The 23,842-nt window shown below is 39.2% G+C and overlaps 1 protein-coding gene across 3 annotated transcripts in view; it reads right to left on the reverse strand.

Moving 5' to 3' along the window:
- Positions 1-10,222: 10,222 nt before the first annotated feature.
- Positions 10,223-23,842, reverse strand: part of klhl31 (kelch like family member 31) — a 37,090-nt gene continuing 23,470 nt past the window's right edge. For all 3 annotated transcript variants that reach the window (XM_008117858.3, XM_062983048.1, XM_016996694.2), the window contains 2 exons: positions 21,583-22,790; positions 10,223-15,552 (listed from right to left, as the gene is read on the reverse strand). In XM_008117858.3, coding sequence (XP_008116065.2) covers positions 14,820-15,552; positions 21,583-22,754 — 1,905 coding nt within the window. In that variant the 5' untranslated portion in view covers positions 22,755-22,790 and the 3' untranslated portion in view covers positions 10,223-14,819. The remainder of the gene's footprint in view (positions 15,553-21,582; positions 22,791-23,842) is intronic.

The following is a 23,842-nucleotide window of genomic DNA, read 5'->3' on the forward strand; positions in this document are numbered from 1 at the left end:
ACAAATTATACCTTAGGGAGCAAAGCCCAGATGGTTTTTTTCTGTATGACAAAGTACACACAAGGACAAGTAAGTGGCATTGGTGGAGAGCCAGGAAAGTGCTTAACTGACTTGGGATGTATCTATCTACACTGTCGAATGAATGCAGCTTGACATCACTTTAACTGTCATGGCTCAATGGTATGGAATTGTGGAGATTGCAGTTTATTGAGGCACCAGCACTCCTTTGGCAGAGAAACTGCATTGAGCCATGACTTGCAAATATGACGGAAGCCCCAAAGGGGTTTTAAAATGAGCAAGAAAGAGATGACTTTGGGAAGGAGGGAGGGAAGTGATTGGCAGCAGGTAACTATCCACCTTCTCTGTGGTTTTGAGCACAATTACTGGATGATTGTATGCAGAATTGTAACATAATGTACGTTAAATTCACATAAGTATATATAGTCAGTCCTCCACATTTGCGGGAGTTAGGACCACAGAATCATCCCTCCCCATGAAAGTGAAAAATTGCGAATTTTCTCAGTGATTTTTTAAAAAAGTCAATCAATCACAGTCACATTTCATTTCCAACTGGAAGTAGAACACTGTTTTTTCAGTCATTATCAAGGATTTTTTTTTCTCAGTCAGTGTTTGTGCCTTCAAGTCACCTATTGGCTTATGGTGACCTTATGAAATTTGTAGGATTCTTGTAAGGAAGAAATACCCAGAGGTGGTTTTGCCAGTTTGCTACTTCTTCTGAGGTACAGCTTACAGCATCTGGTATCTGATGGCAATCTCTCATTCAAGGGCTGACCCTGCTTGGCATCCAAGATCAGATGGGATCTGGTGACTTTAGGCTATTTGAGACCTTCCCAGACATACACCTCCTGTAAACCATATTGTTAAGGACTTTGAACCTGGTGTAATAAATAGGACAACATGCTGATCTCACTTCTCAGAATGAATCTCTCATGTGCAAATTTGTTGGCTGCCATTGCAAGAAATAACCCATACTTTTTAGAGAATGTGTTTACTTTCTTATCTGCTATATTTGCATTGCAAGGGCAGACTGAGCCTGGAGGTATTGTTTTGGTTCACACATCTTCATAAACAGAGATTCTGGGAGAACCACATTCCATCCATGACATGTTAAACATGACAAGTGAACCAGGAGGACCAATAGTACATTGATCCTCAGACATGCCAGAGATATAAGTCAAGAAAAAGTCATGGCTTATGACCTTGGATTGTTTGGGATGAAGAATGCCACAGTTCCTAGTTAATACTTTACATTAGCAAACCACAAACACAAGATCTGTGGTTTATCGCTTCACTCCCAACTGCAGGAGCAGCCAAGCATAAGAGGTGGAACAGGTTGTGTTCACAATAAGCCAGACTTCTCCCTGTTTTTGGCTTATGATGATACCTGAACAGATAGTTGCCTCCTCTGAGTTTACAAGGCAATTGGGGCATTCATGTGTTATCTTTCTAATTGTAGTGTTTCCAAAGTGAAGGCAACTAGCAACAGTGGGAAAATGATGTCAAAAACAAAACAGCAGGCATTTTTAGAAACATGGTGGTAGGAGGAGGAGAAGGAGGGAATTTCCCCTTTCTCAAAGGAAAAGGTAACAGATTCAACAAGCCTCTCTTGGAATGATGTCCAAGAGAAATCAACACCAAGAAGAACATGTGCCTAAAGAGATGACAGAGGCTCCTTCCACACAGCTGAATAAAATCCCACATTTTCTACTTTGAACTGGGATATATGGCAGTGTGGACTCAAGATAACCCAGTTCAAAGCAGATATTGTGGGATTTTCTGCCTTGATATTCTGGGTTATATGGCTGTGTGGAAATAGAATTCAAATAATCAGTTAAGATAACTTAAATACATAGAAACTCTTAAAACAATAAAAATAGTATACAGCATTGGCCTGGCTTGTACAAGCCTGCCTCTATTGGATTCTCTATATTAGTCTAGCTCAGCGGTTCTCAGAGGTTCTTCAACCCCAAGAAATCCTAACAGCTGGTAAATTGCCTGGGATTTCTGGGAATTGTAGGCCAAAACACCTGGGGACCCACAGGTTGAGAACCATCCCTTTAACAACTGTTGTTGTTAAAAGGGTGGGGGGAGGAGAGAGAAAGCAAGTGCTGCATTCTTTCCTCTTTTTCTTTAATTGATTCAAAGTTATGTCAAAGGCCCTTGAATGTTTTTAGAGTGGTGTTTCCCAGACTAGTCTTCCAGGTGTTTTGGACTTCAGCTCTCAAAACCACAGATCACTGAAATTCAAAACACCTGGAGGACCATTGCTCAAGGTGTCAACATTTCACAGTGCTGCCATAATAAAAGACATGATTTTTCTTTGCATCAAAGAGAGGAATTCTGTGTAACATGATTTTTGTCTCTGGGTTATAAATGTTGGCTCTATCATAAAAACATGAAAAAGTTTATTAAACTGCAAAAACTTTGTTTTTGCAGGAAATCCTGCAGCACATTTTGCTATAGTTTTTCAATGAATGCCCGATAGAGTCTCAACCAATTCAACATAGTTTGTGGCAGCCACAAAAACAAAGTTTCTGGAGTATAGCAACTTCTATAAAAGTAATTACTACATAATTAAACAAGAAATAACACTTTCAAATCAGGAACAAATTTTCTTTTCAAATTTTGTTACATTGTGTTATTTAGCCTGACCCAGCATGGCCAGTAGCAAAGAGCTGCAGGGACTTTTAACAGCAATATATTTATTTTATTTATATCTCTCTTGGAACTTAAGGCAGCTCCCAAAAACAATAAGTTTAAAACATTTGTAATACAATTTAAAAACAATTAAAATCATATCACAATGTATATTAAAATCAATTGAAATTATACAAGTTAAAAGATATGTAAAAGTGCACAGTAAAAAGCCACGGCTATACATTAAAAGTTTGCTAGAGCTAGCAACTCTGCTCTTCTTTGATTCCTAGTATCTCCAACTGTCAGCTTTCTAAAGCATCCTTATCTGATTGCTACAGCTCTTCTTGCTTCCCAGGGTACACCAACACTGTAGAATGAATGCAGTTTGACATCACTTTAACTGCAATGACTCATGCTATGTGGAGCTGCGGTGGCGCAATGGGTTAAACTTTGTCTTGGCTGAACTGCTGACTTGAAGATTGGCATTTTGAATCCGCAAGACAGGGTGATTCCAGGCACCTCTTCTGTCCTCCTTGCTCCAACTCATTGCCTCCACCACTTTTTCCTAAGAATCCTACTTTTTAGACAACTGCCTATTTTGCACTTTTTAAAGGGATGCTCTTTCTGTCTTGATCAGCTTCTCTGGAAACCTCTGTCCTACTTTCCCTTGGGATGCATTTTTTCTCCCTTAAATACTATAAAAATTGTTCAGAGCTCTCTTTCACATTATTTTCACTCCATCTCACAGTACAACATTTGCATCAGTGGGGCCTGTATCTACAGTGACATTTAATAATAATAATAATAATAATAATAATAATAATAATAATAATAATAATAATAATAATAACTTTATTTATATCCCACCTCCATCTCCCCAAGGGGACTCGGAGTGGTTCACATGGGGACCAATCCCAAGAATCAACAAATAAAAACAAAACACAATAACAGCAAATATAGTTAAAACAATAAAAACATTCATAAAATACATATCTGACCTAATTTATCCACATCTGACATAATATGTCCTTTCTAGATATTGTCTATATCCTCCAGTGGGACCTTTATGGTATTTGTGGGCTGGAAGTCCTTTATGTCAATAGGGTTTGCAGTTCTGCGTTTCCATGTGAAGTCCAGGAATGCGTCCCCTGCAGATACGAGGTCCTACAGTATTTCTTTATTTTTTCACTTCCCTTTCCCTGATTCCCTTATTTTGGTCACTTCCCTACTTTCTTCATTTCCTCTGCTATTTAACAGCATCCCACATCTTACACACATCTGTTCCCAGGGCTTCATTTCAATTTTCACTCTGCTTTGTAAGGTTTTAATTCCACTCAGACCAACAATATTTCCTTCCCTCACAGAAGATGGACTTTGAAGTGTTTATTTCTATGAAAAAAATTAACTTTCTTTGCCAGCACCTCCGGAACTAATTTGAGAAATAACGGTCTCAGGAGCCAAAATGCACACTAAAGACTTTTGTCCTATTACTGCCCTCTAGTGTTTATTTCCACAGGGACCTGGCAGATCTTGATTATAGCAGGAGTGATTTGTAATCCGCATAACGTGAAGGGTACATCTACACTGTAGAATTAAGGCAGTTTTACACCATTTTAACAGCCATGGCACATGGCTACTGAACCATGAGAACCTGATGAGGCACCAGCCCTTTTTGGCAGAGGAGGTTAAAGACTTTGGTTAAAACTACAGCTCCTATGATTCCATAGCATTGAACCATGGCAGTTAAAGTGGTGCCAAACTGCATTAATTCTACAATGTGGATGCACTCAAAGAGTTATTTACAATAAATCATGTCAAGACTAGGCTCTTTACTTCCATAGCAGATGAGGAGCTGCTGATATGATCCTAATCATGTGAAATATTCTCTGATTTATCTTCTTCATATCCTTTCCTTTCAATTGCCTGTTTTTTCCTACTGAAGACAGAAAAAGATCCCAGTGTTTGCAAAGAAAACCAACTTTCTTTTGGGTTCTACTGGAGAGAATTCCACAATCCAAGATATGCACTAGGAATCAACCGAGAAGCATATGCATTTAGTGAAGGTATGGACCAACATCCATTACAGAGGAAAATGTTTGATAAATAAGTAATTCCTTTGACTAGAGCAGCCTTGGACTTCTGCCTCAAGGTCTTGCTCTGATGGTAGCATTGGTGATCTTTACAATCTGGAATGGGGATGGACACAGTTCTCCAGATGTGGTCTGGCAAGTGCAGAATTGAATGAAATGTGATTTGGATACTGTATGATTAAAAATGGATCTGCACTATTCATTTGCACATCACAGTTTGATAATATTTTAACCATGATTCTTCTGTCCTGTTGAATCCTGAGCTATATAGTTTGGTCAGTCAATGAAGAAAATGAAGAAAGTGGGGAAGTGACCAAAATAAAGAAATAAGGGAAAGGGAATAAAATTAAAGAAATATTGCAGGACTTTTAGAGAATACCAACGGATGCTGGCAAATATGAATAAGAAGTACAACACATTCTGGCTAATGTTTAAATTAGTTAAGAAACCAGAGCTTTTTAAAACTGCACCTTCCAGTATGTCTTACCATTAAGTGTTTTGGCCAGGGATGTTGGGCAGCCAGCCAGTTTTAATCATTCATTTTAAACTTGCGCCTTATGTTTAAACTTTGTTCTGTGTTTTTAAATATGTATTTTTTCAGAATGTTTTTACATGTGTACTAGCTGTGCCCGGCCACGCGTTGCTGTGGTGAAGTGTGGTGGTATGGGAAATTAAGTATTGAGGAATTGGTGGTAGTTAAGGTAAAGGGTAAAGGTTTTCCCCTGTAGAGTAAAATCTCACTTATCCAACATTCGCTTATCCAGTGTTCTGGATTATCCAACGCAGTCTGCCTTTTAGTAGTCAATGTTTTTGTAGTCTATGTTTTAAATTCATTGTGATATTTTGGTGGTAAATTTGTAAATACAGTAATTACAACATAGCATTACTGAGCATTGAACTACTTTTTCTGTCAAATTTGTTGTATAACATGATGTTTGGTGCTTAATTTGTATAATAATTACCTAATTTGACGTTAAATCGGCTTTTCCTGAATCCCTTATTATCCAACATATTCACTTATCCAATGTTCTGCCGGCCTGTTTATGTTGGATGAGTGAGACTCTACTGTATATTTATAATCTTATATTATCTGCTTAGAACTGGATTATATGAGGCCCCTTCTACCCAGCTGGATAAAATGCACACTGAAGTGGATTATATGGCAGTGTGGAGTCAATATAATCCAGTTCAAAGTAGATAATATAAAATTATAAATGGGTTATATAGCTCTGTGGAAGGGCTTTGAGTCTACACTGCCATATAATAAAATCTGATATTCTGTATTTTATAGGCAGTGTAGAAGAGGCCTAAGTCTGCCTGTCCCCTGGGCTGAGTTGGTTGCTAGGAGACCAAGTGGACAGAGATTAGTCCTCTAACTGGCAGCAATTGGATAAAAACAATTATTCCTTTCCCTCTAATTAGGACTTTATTTTTCTTTTCTTTTTGTTGTATCAACCTAGAGGCATGAATGATGGGTTGTGTTGTCAAATTTCGAGGTTGGGGGGCCTGTAGTTTTGTTGTTTTGTTGGTCGCCATGATGCCATCACTCATTTATATATGTAGATTTTGTAAGACGTTTTTAGACGATTGTGTGCTTTTAGCGATGTTGTAACCCATCACAAGGAGAGGTGGGTAAAAAATTATTTTTTATTATTAATCTGGAGGACTGTACTATTCTTGTATCTGATTTTAGTGTGACATCCTGGAAAAATGTGTTTATGCTTCATCCTCACAAAAACAGCTGGCTGTATGAATCCTTTGCGGGCGTGACTGGTGGGGACGAGAGACAGGGCCTTCTCAGTGGTGACCTCCCCCCATCTATGGAACTCCCTCCCCAATGAAATCAGATCAGCCTCTTCTCTCCTGACCTTCAGGAAAAAAAACTTAAGATGTGGCTTTGGGACCAAGATTTTGACAAGTAATTGGAGCAGTGTAATAAGTAACCATGAATCAAAGTGATTGACAAATGGAATGGCCTTGGATTATGATTCGGATGGCGTGATATTAATTGTTGTTTTAATAATTTATGTTTTAATTGTTTATTTTAATATATGTGTGTATGACACCTAATTGCTGCCTGATGTGAGAAGGGTATAAATATGGCAAATAAATACATAAATAATGTATATCATATTTCTGACTTAATAAATTAATTGGATTACATTTTTATTGTTTGGTTATATAGCCTTTTTCCTTTTCAGACATACATTTTCAGCCATATTTTGTTTATTTGCAGTGCCTTTTTATTTTACTGTAACAACATTGTTTGATTTCAGGTTTCTGTGCTTTTCAGTTTGTCAATATCATTTTAACCCATTGCAAAGGACACAAATCTTGATCTGATCTTCTTAACCTTTATTGTAATTGTACAAGGTCTTCTCTTCCAAAGAATGTAAGTACCTCTCCAAACTGCATCTCTCAGGATTCCAAAGCATTGAGCGATTTCAGTTAAAGTGGTATCAAACTGCATTTACTCTGCAATTTAGATGCACCCGTTGTTAATCTTGCTTAAAAGTGCAATCTAAAATTCTCACTGGGAGATACTTTTCCAGGAATCAATCTGCTCAATCCTATACATATCTATTGAAGAAGTTGGCCCATTGAGTTAAGCTGGAAGTACTTCATGTTAAAAGGGCATCAACTTGCAGCCTAAATAAAATAAGTCTGAATCAGCATTTATTGTACATTTTATAAAAATGTGGAAAGACATAGTAAGGTGAATGGAGTGGATATTGCAGTCAACCTACATGTGCATTGTGATAAGGAACATCGCACACATAATTTAGTTGTAGGCAGAGGCGGTCTGCCGGCAAGGCCAATTAGGCACTTGCCAGTGGCACATTATTACTGGGGGCGCCGTTGAGACGACCCCGCGTGTGCCGGGAGTCTGGCCGCAGCAATCACTCCACGCGGCACCAGGCAGTCAACTGCGCGGACAGGTGGGCCTTCCGTGTCTGCGTGGTCAATTGGAAGGCCTGCGCACGCACCTAGGCCCATCGTCCAAAAAGCATGGTCGATGGGCCTGTGTGCATGCGCAGGCCTTCCAATTGCCCCGTGGACAGGTGGTTGGGCCTTCTGTGTCCGCTTGCGCCGGCGTGTGCCCTCTCCAGGGGGCTGCCGCCCCCGCATGTACTTTTCAGCAATTTGTTTGTGGGGGGGGGGGGGGAGGCCAAAATTCAGGTCGCCTACTCCTGAAAATTACCTCGGGACGGCTCTGGTTGTAGGGCTCTATCTTCAACCACATCACTAAGGACACATGGTGCTATCAGTCCCAATGCTAACATCAAACATCTGCTAAGCAAAGTAGCATGTGAAAATCTCTGCATCTATAAGCTGCCAAGTGAAAGTATTTGGCCCTCAGGTTTTGGGCTACTATTCACACAATTCAAAAATACTCAGAGGAACAAAAATTCTCTATTCTTGACATAGGTTTCCTCATTTATTTTGAAACTCTGCAATATTAGACTTTCAAAATAGTGGAAACATGACATGTGTCACACACAGAATCGTAGCTGTATGGATGAGCTCTTAGCTTCTCTACCAAAAGTATGTGAGTAGTGGGATAAGAAGCATGATACTTGTATTCTGCACACATAAAAGGAGAAGTATTTTTAATGGTGCACTTCATCAGGCATAATTCCCATTGACCCAATGGAGCTCATTGTTGAAAAGTTGACAATGGGGAGAAATAACCCAGCACTGCAGCTCCCAGCAACTTGGACTTGCAGCCCAGCAACGTTTGTAGTGCCATATGACACCCAACCCTGCAGCAGAGAGCCCAAACTGGGCAGAATTTAAAATTAGACTCTTATGTTTGTTCAGTACGATACAATATGAGGTATTTGCACCCAAGCATTCTGCTCTTCTAGCTTGTTTAAGGTGCCTTCCATCAGCATTGACATGTTGTGAAGACAAAGTAAACAACATCAATAACCTGGAACAAAGCCAAACCACTTCTGTAGGTTTCTTTATTCCAGGGCTGCTATTCTGAGGTCAGAAACAGGATGACTAGGAAGAATGATGTGTTTTGCAATTGGTTTTTGTGCATTCACAAAATGTTTTATTTAGGTCCATTTATGCTCTAGTGCATTTGCCCAATGTAGAATGCTGAAGGACATTATTGACAGGGATGGCCTATTGCATATACTCATGTATAAATTGATCTCACATATAAGTTGAAAGCAAGTTTGAATGCCAGAATTATGAATTTTGATATGACCCATGGGTTATATTAAGGGTCATTTCACTGAGGGAAAAGCACCTATGCTATCTCGGGGGGCCAGCAAATCTTGGCTGCCACCTCCATTTTCCTCCCCAAGCATTCAAAGAAAGCAGAAATAGTCCCTTGGAAGGGAGAGTAGAGAGGGCTCATTATGCTTTTAGGTTCTCCTGGGATGGCCTAAGCTTTTGTCTTTCACCACTCTACCCAGAGAATGGGATGGTTCCTGTTTTGATAAGTTAATGTACAGCACTCACATTGACCCATGAATAAATCGACTTAGGTTTAATAAACTGATTTTTGACTGAAATGTCTAGATTTATTCATGGGTATATCACACTAGAGCAGCCTCCAGTGGCTCAGTGCGTTAAAGCGCTGAGCTGTTGAACTTGTAGACCAAAAGGTCCCAGATTCAAATCAGGGAGCGGAGTGAGCGCCCGCTGTTAGCCCCAGCTTCTGCCAACCTAGCAGTTCAAAAACATGCAAATGTGAGTAGATCAATAGGTACTGCTCCAGCAGGAAGATAACGGCGTTCCATGCAGTCATGCCAGTCACATGACCTTGGAGGAATCTACGGACAACGCCAGCTCTTTGGCTTAGAAATGGAGATGAGCATCAACCCCCAGAGTCGGACACGACTGGAATTAACATCAGGGGAAACCTTTACCTTATATCACACTAGAGGATAATCAAATGAAGGTACAGTACTTCTAATATTGTGGATAACGTAATCAGGTCCTGTGAGGACATTTCCCAAGTTCATGTGTGGACTAGGTTTGTGATATGGTTGTACACGTTTCTCAGTCCGTGTTGTGCATCCTCCTGTAGGCATGTTAACTTTTGATATTGGAGACTGCCTATAGGCCAGTAATGGCCTTAAGAGGACAACATTATTGTCCAGAATAGATTGCAGTTCATTGATGATGCCCATAAGTGGTTTAGTTGGAAGCTGTAAGTGCCCACTAATGGGGTTCTGCCATTTGCTGTTTATCCTGTTCTATAACAGATTAATCCTGGGTACAAGTCTTGTCTTGATGACTTTCTTTTTACTTCATATGGTGCATACTGTAGCTTGAGGGCTGCTTATTATAATGCCAATTATAGTACGCACCATATGAAGCAAAAAAAACAAAAACAAAAAAAACCCCACAAGATCCCATTGAATATTTAATGTTGTGCATCTTACTATCAAAACACTCAATATTAATCCATTCCAGGCTAAACAAGATTTAAAAAATAATATTATAATCATCCATCTCTTTAAAGTGTATTTATAGGCATAACAATATGACAAGGAGCTGAGTACAGTTGTTTTCCATTTGTGAATTTATATCTACAATGAAGAGGAAAATGTACACAAACAAAATGTTTCTTCTATTCATTCTCATTATTAGAAAATTACAGTCATTTTTCCTTGTGACCTAACGCATTATAAATCAGTGAACTGTCAGTAGTATTATTAGGAAGCAACACATTTAGTTTCCAGGGACAATAATTCCTGCTTCTCTTATAAAACATGTACTTATCTAGGTACAACAACTGACAATATCTTAAGATCTTTTAAATATTACTATGAAATCAGTTTCAAGCTGAATATTATGCATTTTTCCTCCGTGTTCATTTCATCCTTTGATCTGTCTTCTGTCGTATACTAATTCTTTCTGGTTGGTTGTGGATACCTTTTTTTCCATTCCAGTAACTATTGTATGACCCAAAGAAACACACAGATGAAACTTGCACCCACCTCACCATTCATGGAGAAAGAACAAAGAAACCTGTAACTGACTGTGATCAATTAATTATAAGTACCACTGCAATCGGACCAGCCATTCATGGAAAGTTTTGACCTACCTATTTTTGCCTATCAGGATTCCGTCAACACACAGGTGAGCATCAGTAAAAACAGAGGTAAGTCTTAGCAAATATTCTGAAGACATTCTTGGCCTAAATGACTTTGAGGCTAATCTTCAGATGATGAGATTTTTTTAAAAAAGTATAGTTCAAGCCAATATTTGAACAAGAGATAGCAAATTTGATGGTCATTATCTCTAACATAAATACTTTTTCATCTACAAATATCCTTTTAAATGGATTTGACAACTCAAGATACAGTCATAAATACAGAATCTGAATTTAATCTTACTATCCTTATAGTGGCCCAGAAGTCACAAAAACATAGACTGTTGGTGGATTCTGTACAGACTTTGGATGGTGGAGTTAGGGCTGGATCAGCAACATGGACCAAGATTCTTGTCACTCTTTAAAAGCTAGCAGGTTCTATTTAGAATAAGCTTTTGTGGATGCCAGCTGGCTGCACTGGGTACACAGCGTTCATGAAAGCTTATGCCAAATGAAACTTTATTAGTCTGTTACCTTATACAAGACGTTTTAATGATATTTAATGTGATATTTGGGAAGAAAAGAAATCTAAATGCCACCTCCAATTTCTGAAGTGGAACAATTTTAGTGTTTTTGTGTGCACACACTCCTGACTGGCCCCTGAGAAATTTTAAGTTAAACTTGCTGTTAACAATAGCGTCACAGTAACCTAGATTTAGTAATCTGGTAGGTTTTTTTTTTGGTGGGTGGGGGGTCAAGAGAGGACAGATAACTTAGTTATGTATGTTTAACTAGGTAGCTTATTCAGAATACTAGCCATGTAAATAATAGTTTACTTTCTGCTTGAAAAAGGCCTTTTCTGGGTACAAATAATTGGGGGGGGGGGACGTTAGTTAAAGACAAACAATAACCCAGGAAGGACTTTTTGGGGGTGGATCTTTGCTTCCAAGGTCCTGCAGTGTGTCAATGTTGCCCTGCAACCCCAAGCATTTGTTCACCTGTTTTTCGATTCAAGGCTGACCACATTTAATGCGATGTCATTACTTTTGTGCATCATAAATGCATGTCATACCTTGGAAAAAAGGACATGACCCCAATAAACTTTCCACTGGAGGGAAAGGTCATATAAGATGCTATAAATACACTTTTCATCAGGACAAAACATTCACACAGACACACATATCGCCTTGGTTCTCCAGTAAATAAACATAGGCCTTGGGCAATTACACAAAGGCTTGTCAAGTGCATTACCTTGTTACCTGGCAATCTGTCATCCTTTCCAGACCTTACCTTCTAATTTTGCATCCAATAACATGACTTGGGCGGACAGATGTATTTTGTACTGTAATGAAATGGCTAACAGGAAACAGACAAATCTGGTGAATACTTGTTTCATAGGATCTGGATCTAGGCTGTGAAATATAGAGCGACATGAAATACAAACAACCGCAGGCCTCTTTTAGCATGAGGACAAGATGCAAAATCCAGCTTCCTTTCGGTAAACATTTTCTCAATATGTTCTTTACACCAGGATTGGGGAACATTTTCACCCTCCAGATCTTCTGTGCATTAACAGACAACATCCTTACCCTGCATAGCTAAAGGATTGTGGCATCTGAAACCCAAAATATCTGGATAACCAAAGATTATATCTGCTTTTCATGCCAAGCACTGCTGCACATCTATGCATGAAACCTGATTGTACAGAAGCTGAGGAGAATTACAGTGTAATTTCACAGAGGCCCATTCCCTCTTGCATTTAGAGTATCTGCATTGTTTGACAACATGGAACCTTTGCTCCTCAAGATGCGGGCAATGGGCATGTGTGTTCATAGGTCATATATATGCATATACATTCCATTTAGATGTGGAGCAAGTAGCTTGCCTCGTCTGATGCCAGTTTCATTACCACAATCACAATCACATCAAGCAAGAATATGTATCAAGGTTCTCTTCATCCCTAAGGCATAACTAATCCATATGATCTGAAACAAGCATTCTTTACATAATTCAGTTTAATGGACCTCCCTGGTCAGCACATCTCTACTTTCCATTGGCTAGGCATCTCTTCTGCTCTTCATCCCATTTCTTTCCACCTGGATGCAATGGTAGAAAGGACTTTGTGTTGAAGAGGGATATCAGTGGCACATTACTCATGGCTACTAGGCAAGTGCCACTATAATTAATCAGAATTCTGTGGGAGAATTCGCTGTAATTAGAGCATTCACATTAGTCAGGGAAAAATGGGACTCTGGACAACAGAGGTGGACTATAACAGAAGGGGTTGCCCAAGGTTTTTGCCTATTGATTTTGTTCTTGCTTGTTGATTAATTAACACTGTGCTGCAGTAGATACATCTTCAAGCACACAATCAGGAGCCCCAGTATTACGCAGGCAGTAGAAGACCCACTAGTAGAAATTGGCATGTGGCCCATCAATGAACCACAGTATACCTTTTGACTGTTCCTGAACAGGAAACACATCAAGACATGTAGCACCATGCCTACTGTGATATTTCAAGTTTGGTGAACATTTTTATAGGCACAGAGACATAGCAATTCATGTCTTACCATCTTATGCACTTCCACACGCATACTTATAAATAAACAAAATCCCCAAACACATTGGGCTATTTTTCTTGCATAACCTGAAGCTGACATGATTTCTAATTTTTATATGATCAGTATAAAGTATGATTGAGCAACACTTACCAGGCCATTCAAGTATATAAACAAAAAGAAGCTGCTCAGACTCGTCTAATTATACTCCATTCTTCTTCTACACTACATAATATGAGCAATTCAAGTGATAATGCTTTATTAAATTAACATTAAGATGTTGGATCCCAAAATTTCCCATTTCTTCATCTTAAACAGAACTAATTAAACTTAAACTATTCATTGGACCAAAAGATATTTCAAATTTCACCTTGCTTATTACTATGAGGTATTAGAGAAGGGGGCAATAATTTTCAAAAGTATAAACATTTTTGTTAATGATGTAATGGAACAATATTTGGAAAATTTTGCAATATTTTGCAGATATATATATATATATATATATATATATATATATATATATATATATATATATGGTATTATCGAGATAAATGTAAATGATAAATTGGGCATCAGTCTTTTAGAGGAGCGATGGAAATTTTGCAGCTTTCTAGATGTTGAGTTGCAACTTCCTGCAGTCCTAAGTAACCTAGCTGCTGGGAGTTGTCGTCTAGACAAATATATAATTCTCAGTTTTACCTAGCACATTTATCTGGGAATTAGTCCTACTGAAATCAATGGGACTTATTTTTGAGTACACCTCTATAAGATTGCACACTTACTTAGAAGTAGCCTTATTCAACTCACTGGAAATAACTTTTGAGTAGGGATGCAAAGCACTCAACTATCAAGAGTAGAATTGAAAGATATTATGGTTGGTTGAGAATTTGGGTAGCATCTTCCCCACAAAATTCATTTATTTGCTAGCCTGTTGAAAGCCAGGATTTCAATAATTTTATCTAAGTAAACTATGCAATCTGGAGAATGATTTTGAGAGAAATGAGATGGAATATTAAACAACATTTGTTGTTTAGTGACAAAATTGAAGGGCTCCGTTTTGTGCTAAGAAAGTTTAAAACATTTCATATCTCTTAGGTTACACCATGTATTTCCAATGTAATAACAATTGCAAATGAAAAGCTCTTTTCCAGATGTTATGAGACTTCCCTAGCTTGCCTAACCAGTGAGGAAAGTTTGGAGCCAAAGTCCAGTGATGTCTGGCGGACTGTGTGATCCCTACCCCTGAGCAGACTCATTGTGATGGACTTCAGTTAATAACGATCAATGATTCACACTTATAGATCTACTCTAGATGGGACCAACATTGGATTTAACCCATTGGTCTCCTAATCCCTCTTGATATTGGCATATGTGGCTCCCTAAAGGGATTATGGCAAACTTTTAAATAATGGTTTACTTTACATCTAGCCCTACTAAACCTACATTATGAACTCCTTAAATACTGACTGGCACTGAAGATACTGAGCTTGCCCTGGATTCTCTGGTCTTAGTGCTGGGCATGGCAATGGTACAGCATGACACTCCTACGGTGGCTTCAGGCAACTCATCCTCTTCGGTCCATTCATTAAGATCAGGGTTGTAGCACTGGATGCATTTCTTGTACTTCTTTTCTATTTCATTCCAGCCTCCCACTAAGTAAATCCTCCCATTGAGGGTGGAAGCCCCTGCAGTGCTCACCCCTGTGGGAAGAGGTGCCACATAATTCCATTGGCCTGAGTAAGGGCTGTAACACTCAACCGGCAGCACATCAACACGTTCGCCACGACCTCCCAGCTGGGACCCCCCCATGACATAGACCTTTTCCCCCAGGGAGACGGCACAGTGCCACCCTCTCGGAGTGCTCAGGCTGGGCTTGTCTTGCCAGTTGTCACCAGCAGGGTCGTACATACAAACAGAACGCGAATAAGCATTATTTATGTACCCTCCCGTGACCAAGATCCTGCCATCTATGACTGCACTGGCATGGCAACAGCGAGCCACTTCCAGTGCAGCTTTCATTTGCCACTGGTTAATGGTAGGGACGTAACATTCAACAGAAGAGAGACATCCCTCAGAGTTGCGACCACCGACTGCAAAAAGGAGGCCATTGAACACATTCAGGCTGAAATGCGTGCGCTTTTGATTCATATTGGCCAGATGGAGCCATGTGTTGAAACGAGGATCATATCTGAAAGAAACAAGGATGGAAAGAAAAAGAAAAGAAAATTTGGTGAATCCAAATTCTGGTTTCAATGACAACATTTATATTTCTAAAGAAATATTAAAGAAGATGATATCATGATGTTTTGATATTTCAACCATTTAACTATTGATACATTCCCGCCTTAAAGACTCCAAGGTAGTAACGCCAGCCCTAAATATAGCTTCAGTTTTCTCAATGGCAACTTAATCTTCTCTACTAAAGAGTGTGATACCTCACCAAACTACAACTCCCAGAATTTCATAGTATTGAGCCATAGCAGTTAAAATGGTGTCCAACTGCATTAGTTCTACAGTGGAGATGCACCTTATAATCTATCTTACTGTCACAGAATTCTAGGATTTGCAGTTAAAGGGAGATATTTATATATCTCAGTCAAAGCGCTCCCCTAGTCCTTCCCCAAACTGCAAAGTCGATGATTCCATAGAATGCAGCAATGGCAATTAAAACTAAATCATAGTGCTATAATGGTGGAGTACGAATGGGCTCCAGATCTTAAGTTTCTCCACACCTGTAAAGCAAATGGTTGCCCTCTGCACTCCCAAATCAAATCAGAACCACAGTGTTGTCAGAAAGGATCTTATATCTTTCCTTCCCTGTGCTTCCTCCAAACTGAAATCACATACTCTTCCGGCTTCTTTTTGCTCCATATGGCTGCTGTATGACCCCACCCCCAGGGGCAAAAAGCAGCAAGAGCATGGGACAATTAATAGGTCTGGAAATGGTCTTGAGGGGGAAAAGTCTGTATTGTTCTCTCTTACAAACATACAGGCATACATGTAGTTCTGCTGTTTTCTTTGGGGAAAGAAAACAGAAATTCAAACCACACATCTTGTTTTATTGATTGTGGTGCTGTCCAATTTATGACAACTCTAAAGTGGTTTGAACATTGGACCACGACAGTGGAAACTGGGGTTCCAATCCCTACAAAGCCATGAAAACAGATTGGGTGACCTTGGGCACTATAGGGTCACTATAAGTCAAAAATAACTTGACGGTACACAACCACAATAACAGCAAGTTACGTTGATTAGGGTGAAAACCCAGCAAAGAACAACTGATTTATTTGTCCTGCCTGCTTGTTAAAATTTTTTAAGAAGCAAAATATGAGGATTTTACTTAACAACTAGCTGTGCCTGGCCATGTGTTGCCGTGGTGTAGTCTGGTGCTATGGAAAATCAAGTCTTGAGAAAGCTCTAAATAATAATAATAATAATAATAATAATAATAATAATAATAATAATAATTGTATTACCCAGCTCTCCTTGCAGTTCAATATACAGTAGAGTCTCACTTATCCAAGACTCGCTTATCCAAGCCTCTGGATAATCCAAGCCATTTTTGTAGTCAATGTTTTCAATATTTTGTGATATTTTGGTGCTAAATTCGTAAATACAGTAATTACAACATAGCATTACTGTGTATTGAACTACTTTTTCTGTCAAATTTGTTGTATAACATGAAGTTTTGGTGCTTAATTTGTAAAATCATAACCTAATTTGATGTTTAATAGGCCTTTCCTTAATTCCTCCTTATTATCCAAGATATTCGCTTATCCAAGCTTCTGCCGGCCCATTTAGCTTGGATAAGTGAGACTCTACTGTAGATCTAAAGAGTTGCAATGCCTATATTCCAAAGGCAGTGCTCCTTATATATTGATATAGAGAGATATGGCTATATATTTCATATTTTGCCTATTTATAATAACTATATTCCAACTATCTCCCTATATTGATCTATATGGAGCTCTGACTTTGGATTATAGGCCTGACAGATAGGGCTAGAAGGCCTTTCTCCTTCCAAAGATGCATCATGTGCATCTTCTCCTTCTGCCAAAGGCACCAGACCTGTTTCTCCTTCTGCAGCCCTATCTCTCAATGGCACAATGGCCCCAACAGGGGGCCACCTCCCCCCCTTCCGGCGGCCCTTAGATGGGGGTGGATGTACCTGGCTCTCCCCAGGAAGGGCTCCAGGGCTCCGGAGGCTTTGGCCGCACTGCTCCCGGCAGGTGGAGAGGTCACCCAACTGCCCAGTGAAGGGGTCGTCCTGAGAGCCAGCAAAGTAGGTGGAGGCAGTCAATGCAGCCACCAGGAGGAGGGCAGCAGGTGCAGGCCCAGTAGCCATGGCTGGCACGAGACTCCCGATGGAAGGGGCAAAGGGAAGATGGAGGAAAGGCAGGCTGGGAAGGAAGGAAGGAGGGTAGGAGGGAGACAAGGCATTGCAGCCTGGGGAAGAGGAAGGAGCTGGGTAGGCCGCAAGGCAAGGACGCTTCTGAGGGGAGGCAGAGCCTGCCTTTGGGGGTCTGGGTTTTTTTGACAGTCTTTCTTCCTCATTGGTGATTTTCTCTGCACACTGGAGGGGGAGGGGCTAGGGGGGTTATATCTTGTGCATATGCTGTGTTGTTTTCTGCATTTTTAGGATTTTAAAGTCATTTTCTCTGTGTTTTTTCTTTGTGGTGGTCAGTCATTGGATACTAAGGTGTTTTGTTGCCAAATTTGGTGTTATTTGCTCCAGGGGGTTTGTTGTTAACTTGGTCCTACAAGCGGACAGTACATTTTTATATATAGATTGATGGGTTTTTTTTCATAATCATGTTATCATCAAATATAGCCAGTGAATGCTTAGGAAAAAAACATACCCGCCTCTCCCCAAAGAGAAAGAATTCTCTTTGTTATAAAAGCATTCTTACCATGGGATCATGTGGCTTAAAATACATGACTACAAATCTTACAGTGAAGATCTTCAGAAATAGTCTCTCTGGAATAAAAGAGTCTGGCTTCCTTGTTACATTCTTTGTGCGATTTGCAACACAATCTGAATGACACCAAAATAGAAGTGTGTATTTCCATCGACCTTGGTGAGAATCATATTTTTAACCCTGGCACTCAAGAGTCAGGATTCCTCATCAATGCAATCAACCACAGCATAAGCATTTAACCCATATCATAGCCTTCCATTGTCCGGTGAGATCACAGAACTGTTGACAGGGTAAAAGAGATCATTCAAATAATTGTGTGTTTTCATTTGCTTGGACAACACAATTATGACTAGACATCAGGCTGGGACTTATTGTGTGTAAGGAAGATATTCTACTTTTGAGTTATAATCTCTTGTTCAACAGACATTTCCTTCTGGAAGCAATGCAGTTAAGCCAACAGGAAGCATTGTGTGAAACACCATCCAAGAAGCCAATATGGCAAACTTCCCATGGGGTTTTCTTGGCAGATTTGTTCAAAGGGAGTTTGTCTTTGCTTTTCTCTGAGGCTGAGGGACTACAACTTGCCCAAGATCAGCCAGTGGATTTCCACGTCTAAGCATGAATTTGAAGCTTGTCTCCAGATGCATAATCCTATACTCAAACCACTCTACTATGTTCGCTCTCATCCTGAATATAATATGTCACTATTTATTTAAAGCTGTCCATGGAAGACCCAGGGCAGTGCACTTAAAAGTTCATTTTTAAAGTTTCAGGTTTCACACTGACACTGGGGCACAGCTAAAATGGAATTATCTTTCGTATAGATAGCACTGCTGTCAGAATAAAAAGGCAAACTACATGGATATTGTCATCTGTAATAAATAATAGGGAGCCAGTGTGCTGTAGTGGTGTGTGTTAGACTCTGTAGACCAGGGCTCAAATCTCCATTCAGCCATGAAACCCACTAGCTGACCTTGGACAACTTATACTCTCTCAGCCTCATATAAATATGTTCAACACCGAGCAATAAAGCAGGCCTGATCCAAAGTTTGAGGTATGTGTAGATGCTGCTTTTTCTAACATGAAAATACATATGTGCCAGCACTTCATATAACAAATGGGGCCATTTGGAGAGCCTCTTCCCCTTTCTCTCCATGCCCTGCTATTGAGTTATCGAGTGCAAACTACTTTTGTGCTTTCAACAAAGTTTGCAGCAACTGAAGTAAGCAGAAAGAGGGAAGAGAAACCAGGACATTTTTGAAGCAGCTGAGAAAATAGAGTGATGGAAGATAACTGACATTGTCTGTGCCTCATCACTACAGTTGGCAGGTATGTGGAACATGTGGTTCACAAGGAATATACTGGAGGATTTAAATTCTGCATATTCAGCTGAAACTAGGACTATCAGGCTAGAAAAAGCACCCAGTGCTTTTACATAATACTGTGACATTTTGCAAGGAACACATTTTGAAAGGAGAGTAGTGGTTGCAGCAATTCAAGGCAACATGCCTCTCCCTTGGGTGGTGTGTTGGAAAGTCCACTCACAACAGGTGGAATCCGTCCCTTCCATGCATAAATATTCCCCCCTACCCATCATCTTCTTTTCTCCCCACTTGTCGAAACAAGTGACAAATTTACTTGAAAGTGATATTATTGCCAAGGAACAGTCCTGGGTTCTATCCAAGTGTGAATAGTTAACATATAGCTAGTTCTAAGATACAATTATCTTTTTACTGCTGCATATTTAGCTGTGTTTTCACCCAAATTTTAGGTTTTAGTTATATTTGTTTTTATTTGACATTTACAGTTAATAACCACTCTAAGCACCATTTTAATTTTCTGAAAAGTGGTACACGAGTTTAATAGTAAATAAATCATAAATAAATAACACAAATACCTGCCTTCATCACAGGATGTTGAAATCAGCAAGAATTCACTATAAGGACAAATATTTTTTTCAAACAGATAAACAGAGGAAATGTAGGGATTTTCACCAGGAAAACAGCAAAGAGGGGATATGCTAAACAGAATGAACTGGGTCATGATTTATGCCTCTTGTTTCATAGCTTTTATTTTTTTTAAAAAAAAGATATATATCTATATATCTATATATATATTTCCATATATATATATTTCCATAATATCATGATGTTTGTCCAAAGGAAAATGTGAAATATTTTCCTTTGGGCAAACATAATGAGATTATTTTGCAACCTTTCACCTTTGCCATGTCATTACGTCTTCCCCACAACACATATTTTACAAGGATAAGATACACGTTTTACTCTAATAATGTATATAAAAATATTCAAAATATTCATGATTTTTTTTTGTTATTAGCACTGGCTCTAGATCAGGCTTGTCCAACTTGCAACCCAACATAAAACCATAAATTTACCTAAAACATAAAGGTTTTCAGTTTCTTAGGTTTTTTTTAACTTGATTGTGTGGCTCTTGAGCACGAACTTTGTAGATGACAACAGAATGAAATGGAATAACCGGAGTACGTTATGTCTACAAGTATTATCCATAATTCATGATATAACTGCAAATAGCTCAGCCAGAAGACATGCTCAACCATTTCAAAAGACCCTCCAATGGGGCAATGCATAATTAGGATTATTTTGCAAAACCTTTTTTTGCTTATCTGTGGTGACAAATACCATGAAAATTATGCGCAGATCTTTTTTTTTTTTCCCGCTCATCAGCTATCATAAGTGTTAGGGTTAGTGTATTTTATGTGTAGGCAAGACAATACTTCTTCTTTTGTGGCCCAAAGAAGCCAAAAGGTATTATATATATGTATTACCGTCATTTTACTTTGGCACTAGTTTCCATAATAGTCTTTGTTATTCGTTCATGTATTTGTGCTGGCCTTTTCAGTTTGTGTGTCTATATTGATAGATTTCTCTTTTTCATTTTTTAATAATAATAATAATAATAATAACAACACTGAGAAAGGAAAGTGCCTATTTAGCTTAATTTCTAAATTTTGCATTACTTCCAGAATTTTTCCCTTATGTATCCATAATTCTTGAATTTTGATATATTTTGGCTTTATCAAGTATGTTTGCCATCTCTTGGGTGTAAAATTAATTTTTGCCTTGATTTTTCTTGTTGAATATCACAGATTACGTTTCTCTGCCACAGGCATTTTATCTCAAAGTCCTTAATCAATATTTTTGTCCTGTTCTGTTTTTCTGTATGATCTGTTATAAACAGCTCAGCCTCTTTCTGTCTCCCTCCCCTTCCCTCTGTGGAACATGCTTGCCTCTCCACCCCTATAAATAATCGCTTACCTGGAGAAATTGCTGACCGCATGCTTAGCCTGATTCCTGGCATCGTTCTGGTCTTCACCACCTGCCACATAGAGAAATCCATCCATCACGGTGACACATTGGTTGAAGCTCTTAGCTGGCATTTCTGTAAGCCTCTTCCATCCATTGTCTGGATCTCTGTATAAAATGTCTCTGCTAAGGGATTTCTCTGTTAAAGCTGGGCGTCCCCCAACTGTGACCAGGACTCGTAATCCACCACGAATCCTTGTTCTTCTAGACTGTAGTGTATTCTGGTGATATGGAAGTAGATGGTAATTCATGGCATCCACTAAAAGTCTATGGCAATCCATATCTTGCATCATTCTTGGTATAGTTTGCACATAATTCACCAAGTCTTGAGCTGAGATAGTACCAAACCGGATGTTGTTCAAAAGATCAGCAGCATATTTTCCTCTTTTTTGGTCAAACTCCAGCCATCTCATTGCAATCTGGAATGCAACCAGTTCAGAAGGCAACTGCAAGTCATCATCTGCAAGGAGTTCATTGATCCGGTCAAAAGAAAGTTTTAAGAACTGATCTGACTCAGAAAACTCAATGAAGTTGTCTCGGATGAATTTCTGTGCCGCTTCCTTGGCGGTCTTGAGTCCATATGTCTCTGCAATGTTGGCAATGTACATGTAGTTTTCGACATTGATTTCTTGCATCAAAAAATCACTGCACATCTTTACAAGGGTATGGATCTGTAAGTAAATGGCTGTGGAGATAATGCTCCCTATAGTATACAATGACAGTGTCAGCTTGCCGGTGTAGGCATATGCAATGACAGTAGCTAGACCCAAAGGAGACACATCGTTGAGGTCTACTCTTTGAGTGGATGGATCTTTCTTCAGTATATTATGGAAGTAATCACTACAGGAAGCCATAACTACTTTGTGGACATCAAAAGATTTGGTCTTAGTACCAATGACTAAATCACAGAGGAAGTTTTCCAGCCTCATTTGGCACAATCCTTCCAAAAGATTGGGACTGTAGAGAGCATCAGAAACCTCTGTTGAAACACAACTGAAGCCATTCCCTCCTTCCAAAAGGCCATTCAAACCATTCAGTTTGCTGAGGGGCCCATCTTCCACTATGATGGTCAGCTCATTGATATCCACCTTGCTCTTCTTGATGTTCTTCTTCTTAGGCGCCATGACTGCAATAATGATAGTATCACAGCCAAGAGCTTGCTGGAAAGCAAAGGAAACAGGTCAATTAAAAACAACAATTATTACAAATATATTACAATGATTTGTAGATTTAAGCATGTTGCTGGAAGTAACCAGAGACCATCATTCTGGCCTGTAAGCCGAATCGCAATAGGAAAAAAGTATCAAAAGGACAGCATTTTATCACATTTCTCTAACTTATGTGGTGTTAATTAACACTTGGTAAGTCAGAGTTTGTATTTAGTAAGCAGTGCACACTTACTCATCATGGTAATGTCATGGTTTGTGTTAACAGTGGTTTGCTCTTTTACCCATAAACTGTATGGAAGACAACTAAGGAAGTCGTAGCTTGGCTTCCCCATTTCTGGGCTTTTTCTCAGGTTTATCATTTCATGTTTTAGAGAATAAAACTGGTTTAACAAGCCAAAAACAAATGATGGATATAGTTTTGGATGTCAAAATAAGCTGCTGAATAAACTAGCCAGACTTTTAAAATATATATGCAAAAACAGAGTATTCATTCAGATGAGCATGTCCCCTAATGCAAATTGCATTTATCCACCTTGTTTCTATGCTCTCATACTTGGATGACATGTGAAGGTTTTGTCTGATTTATGTGTGAACACTATTTTTTGATGGAAACAGGATGTGAAAGGAAGGACGGATGGATGAATGGAAGGCAAAATTGATCTATCTAAGTTTTGTCTATATAAAGTTAAGGGACAGAACTAGGATTCAGATTCAAACGCATATTCAGCTGGGGGATTCAATGGATGATCTCGTGTCAGTCACCATCTGTTTCCCAATCTAATAATTGTGAACATGAAATAGGGGATGGCATAAAGCCCCTGAAGCATTTATACCCTGGAGGGACCATGGCTAGCACAGTGGGTTAGATTGCCATCTACAGAAGATCTTGCTGACTGGAAGGTTGGCAGTTCAAGCTGCGGTTCAGGGTGAGCTCTCACCATCAGACATAGCTTCTGCTTACCTAGCAGTTCGAAAGAAGCAGTGTGAGTAGATAAATAGGTACCTCTTTGGCAGGGAGGTAAAAGGCGCCCCTGAAAAACATG

The sequence above is a fragment of the Anolis carolinensis genome, chromosome 1 (assembly GCF_035594765.1).
Source record: "Anolis carolinensis isolate JA03-04 chromosome 1, rAnoCar3.1.pri, whole genome shotgun sequence".
Lineage (NCBI taxonomy): Eukaryota > Metazoa > Chordata > Lepidosauria > Squamata > Dactyloidae > Anolis > Anolis carolinensis.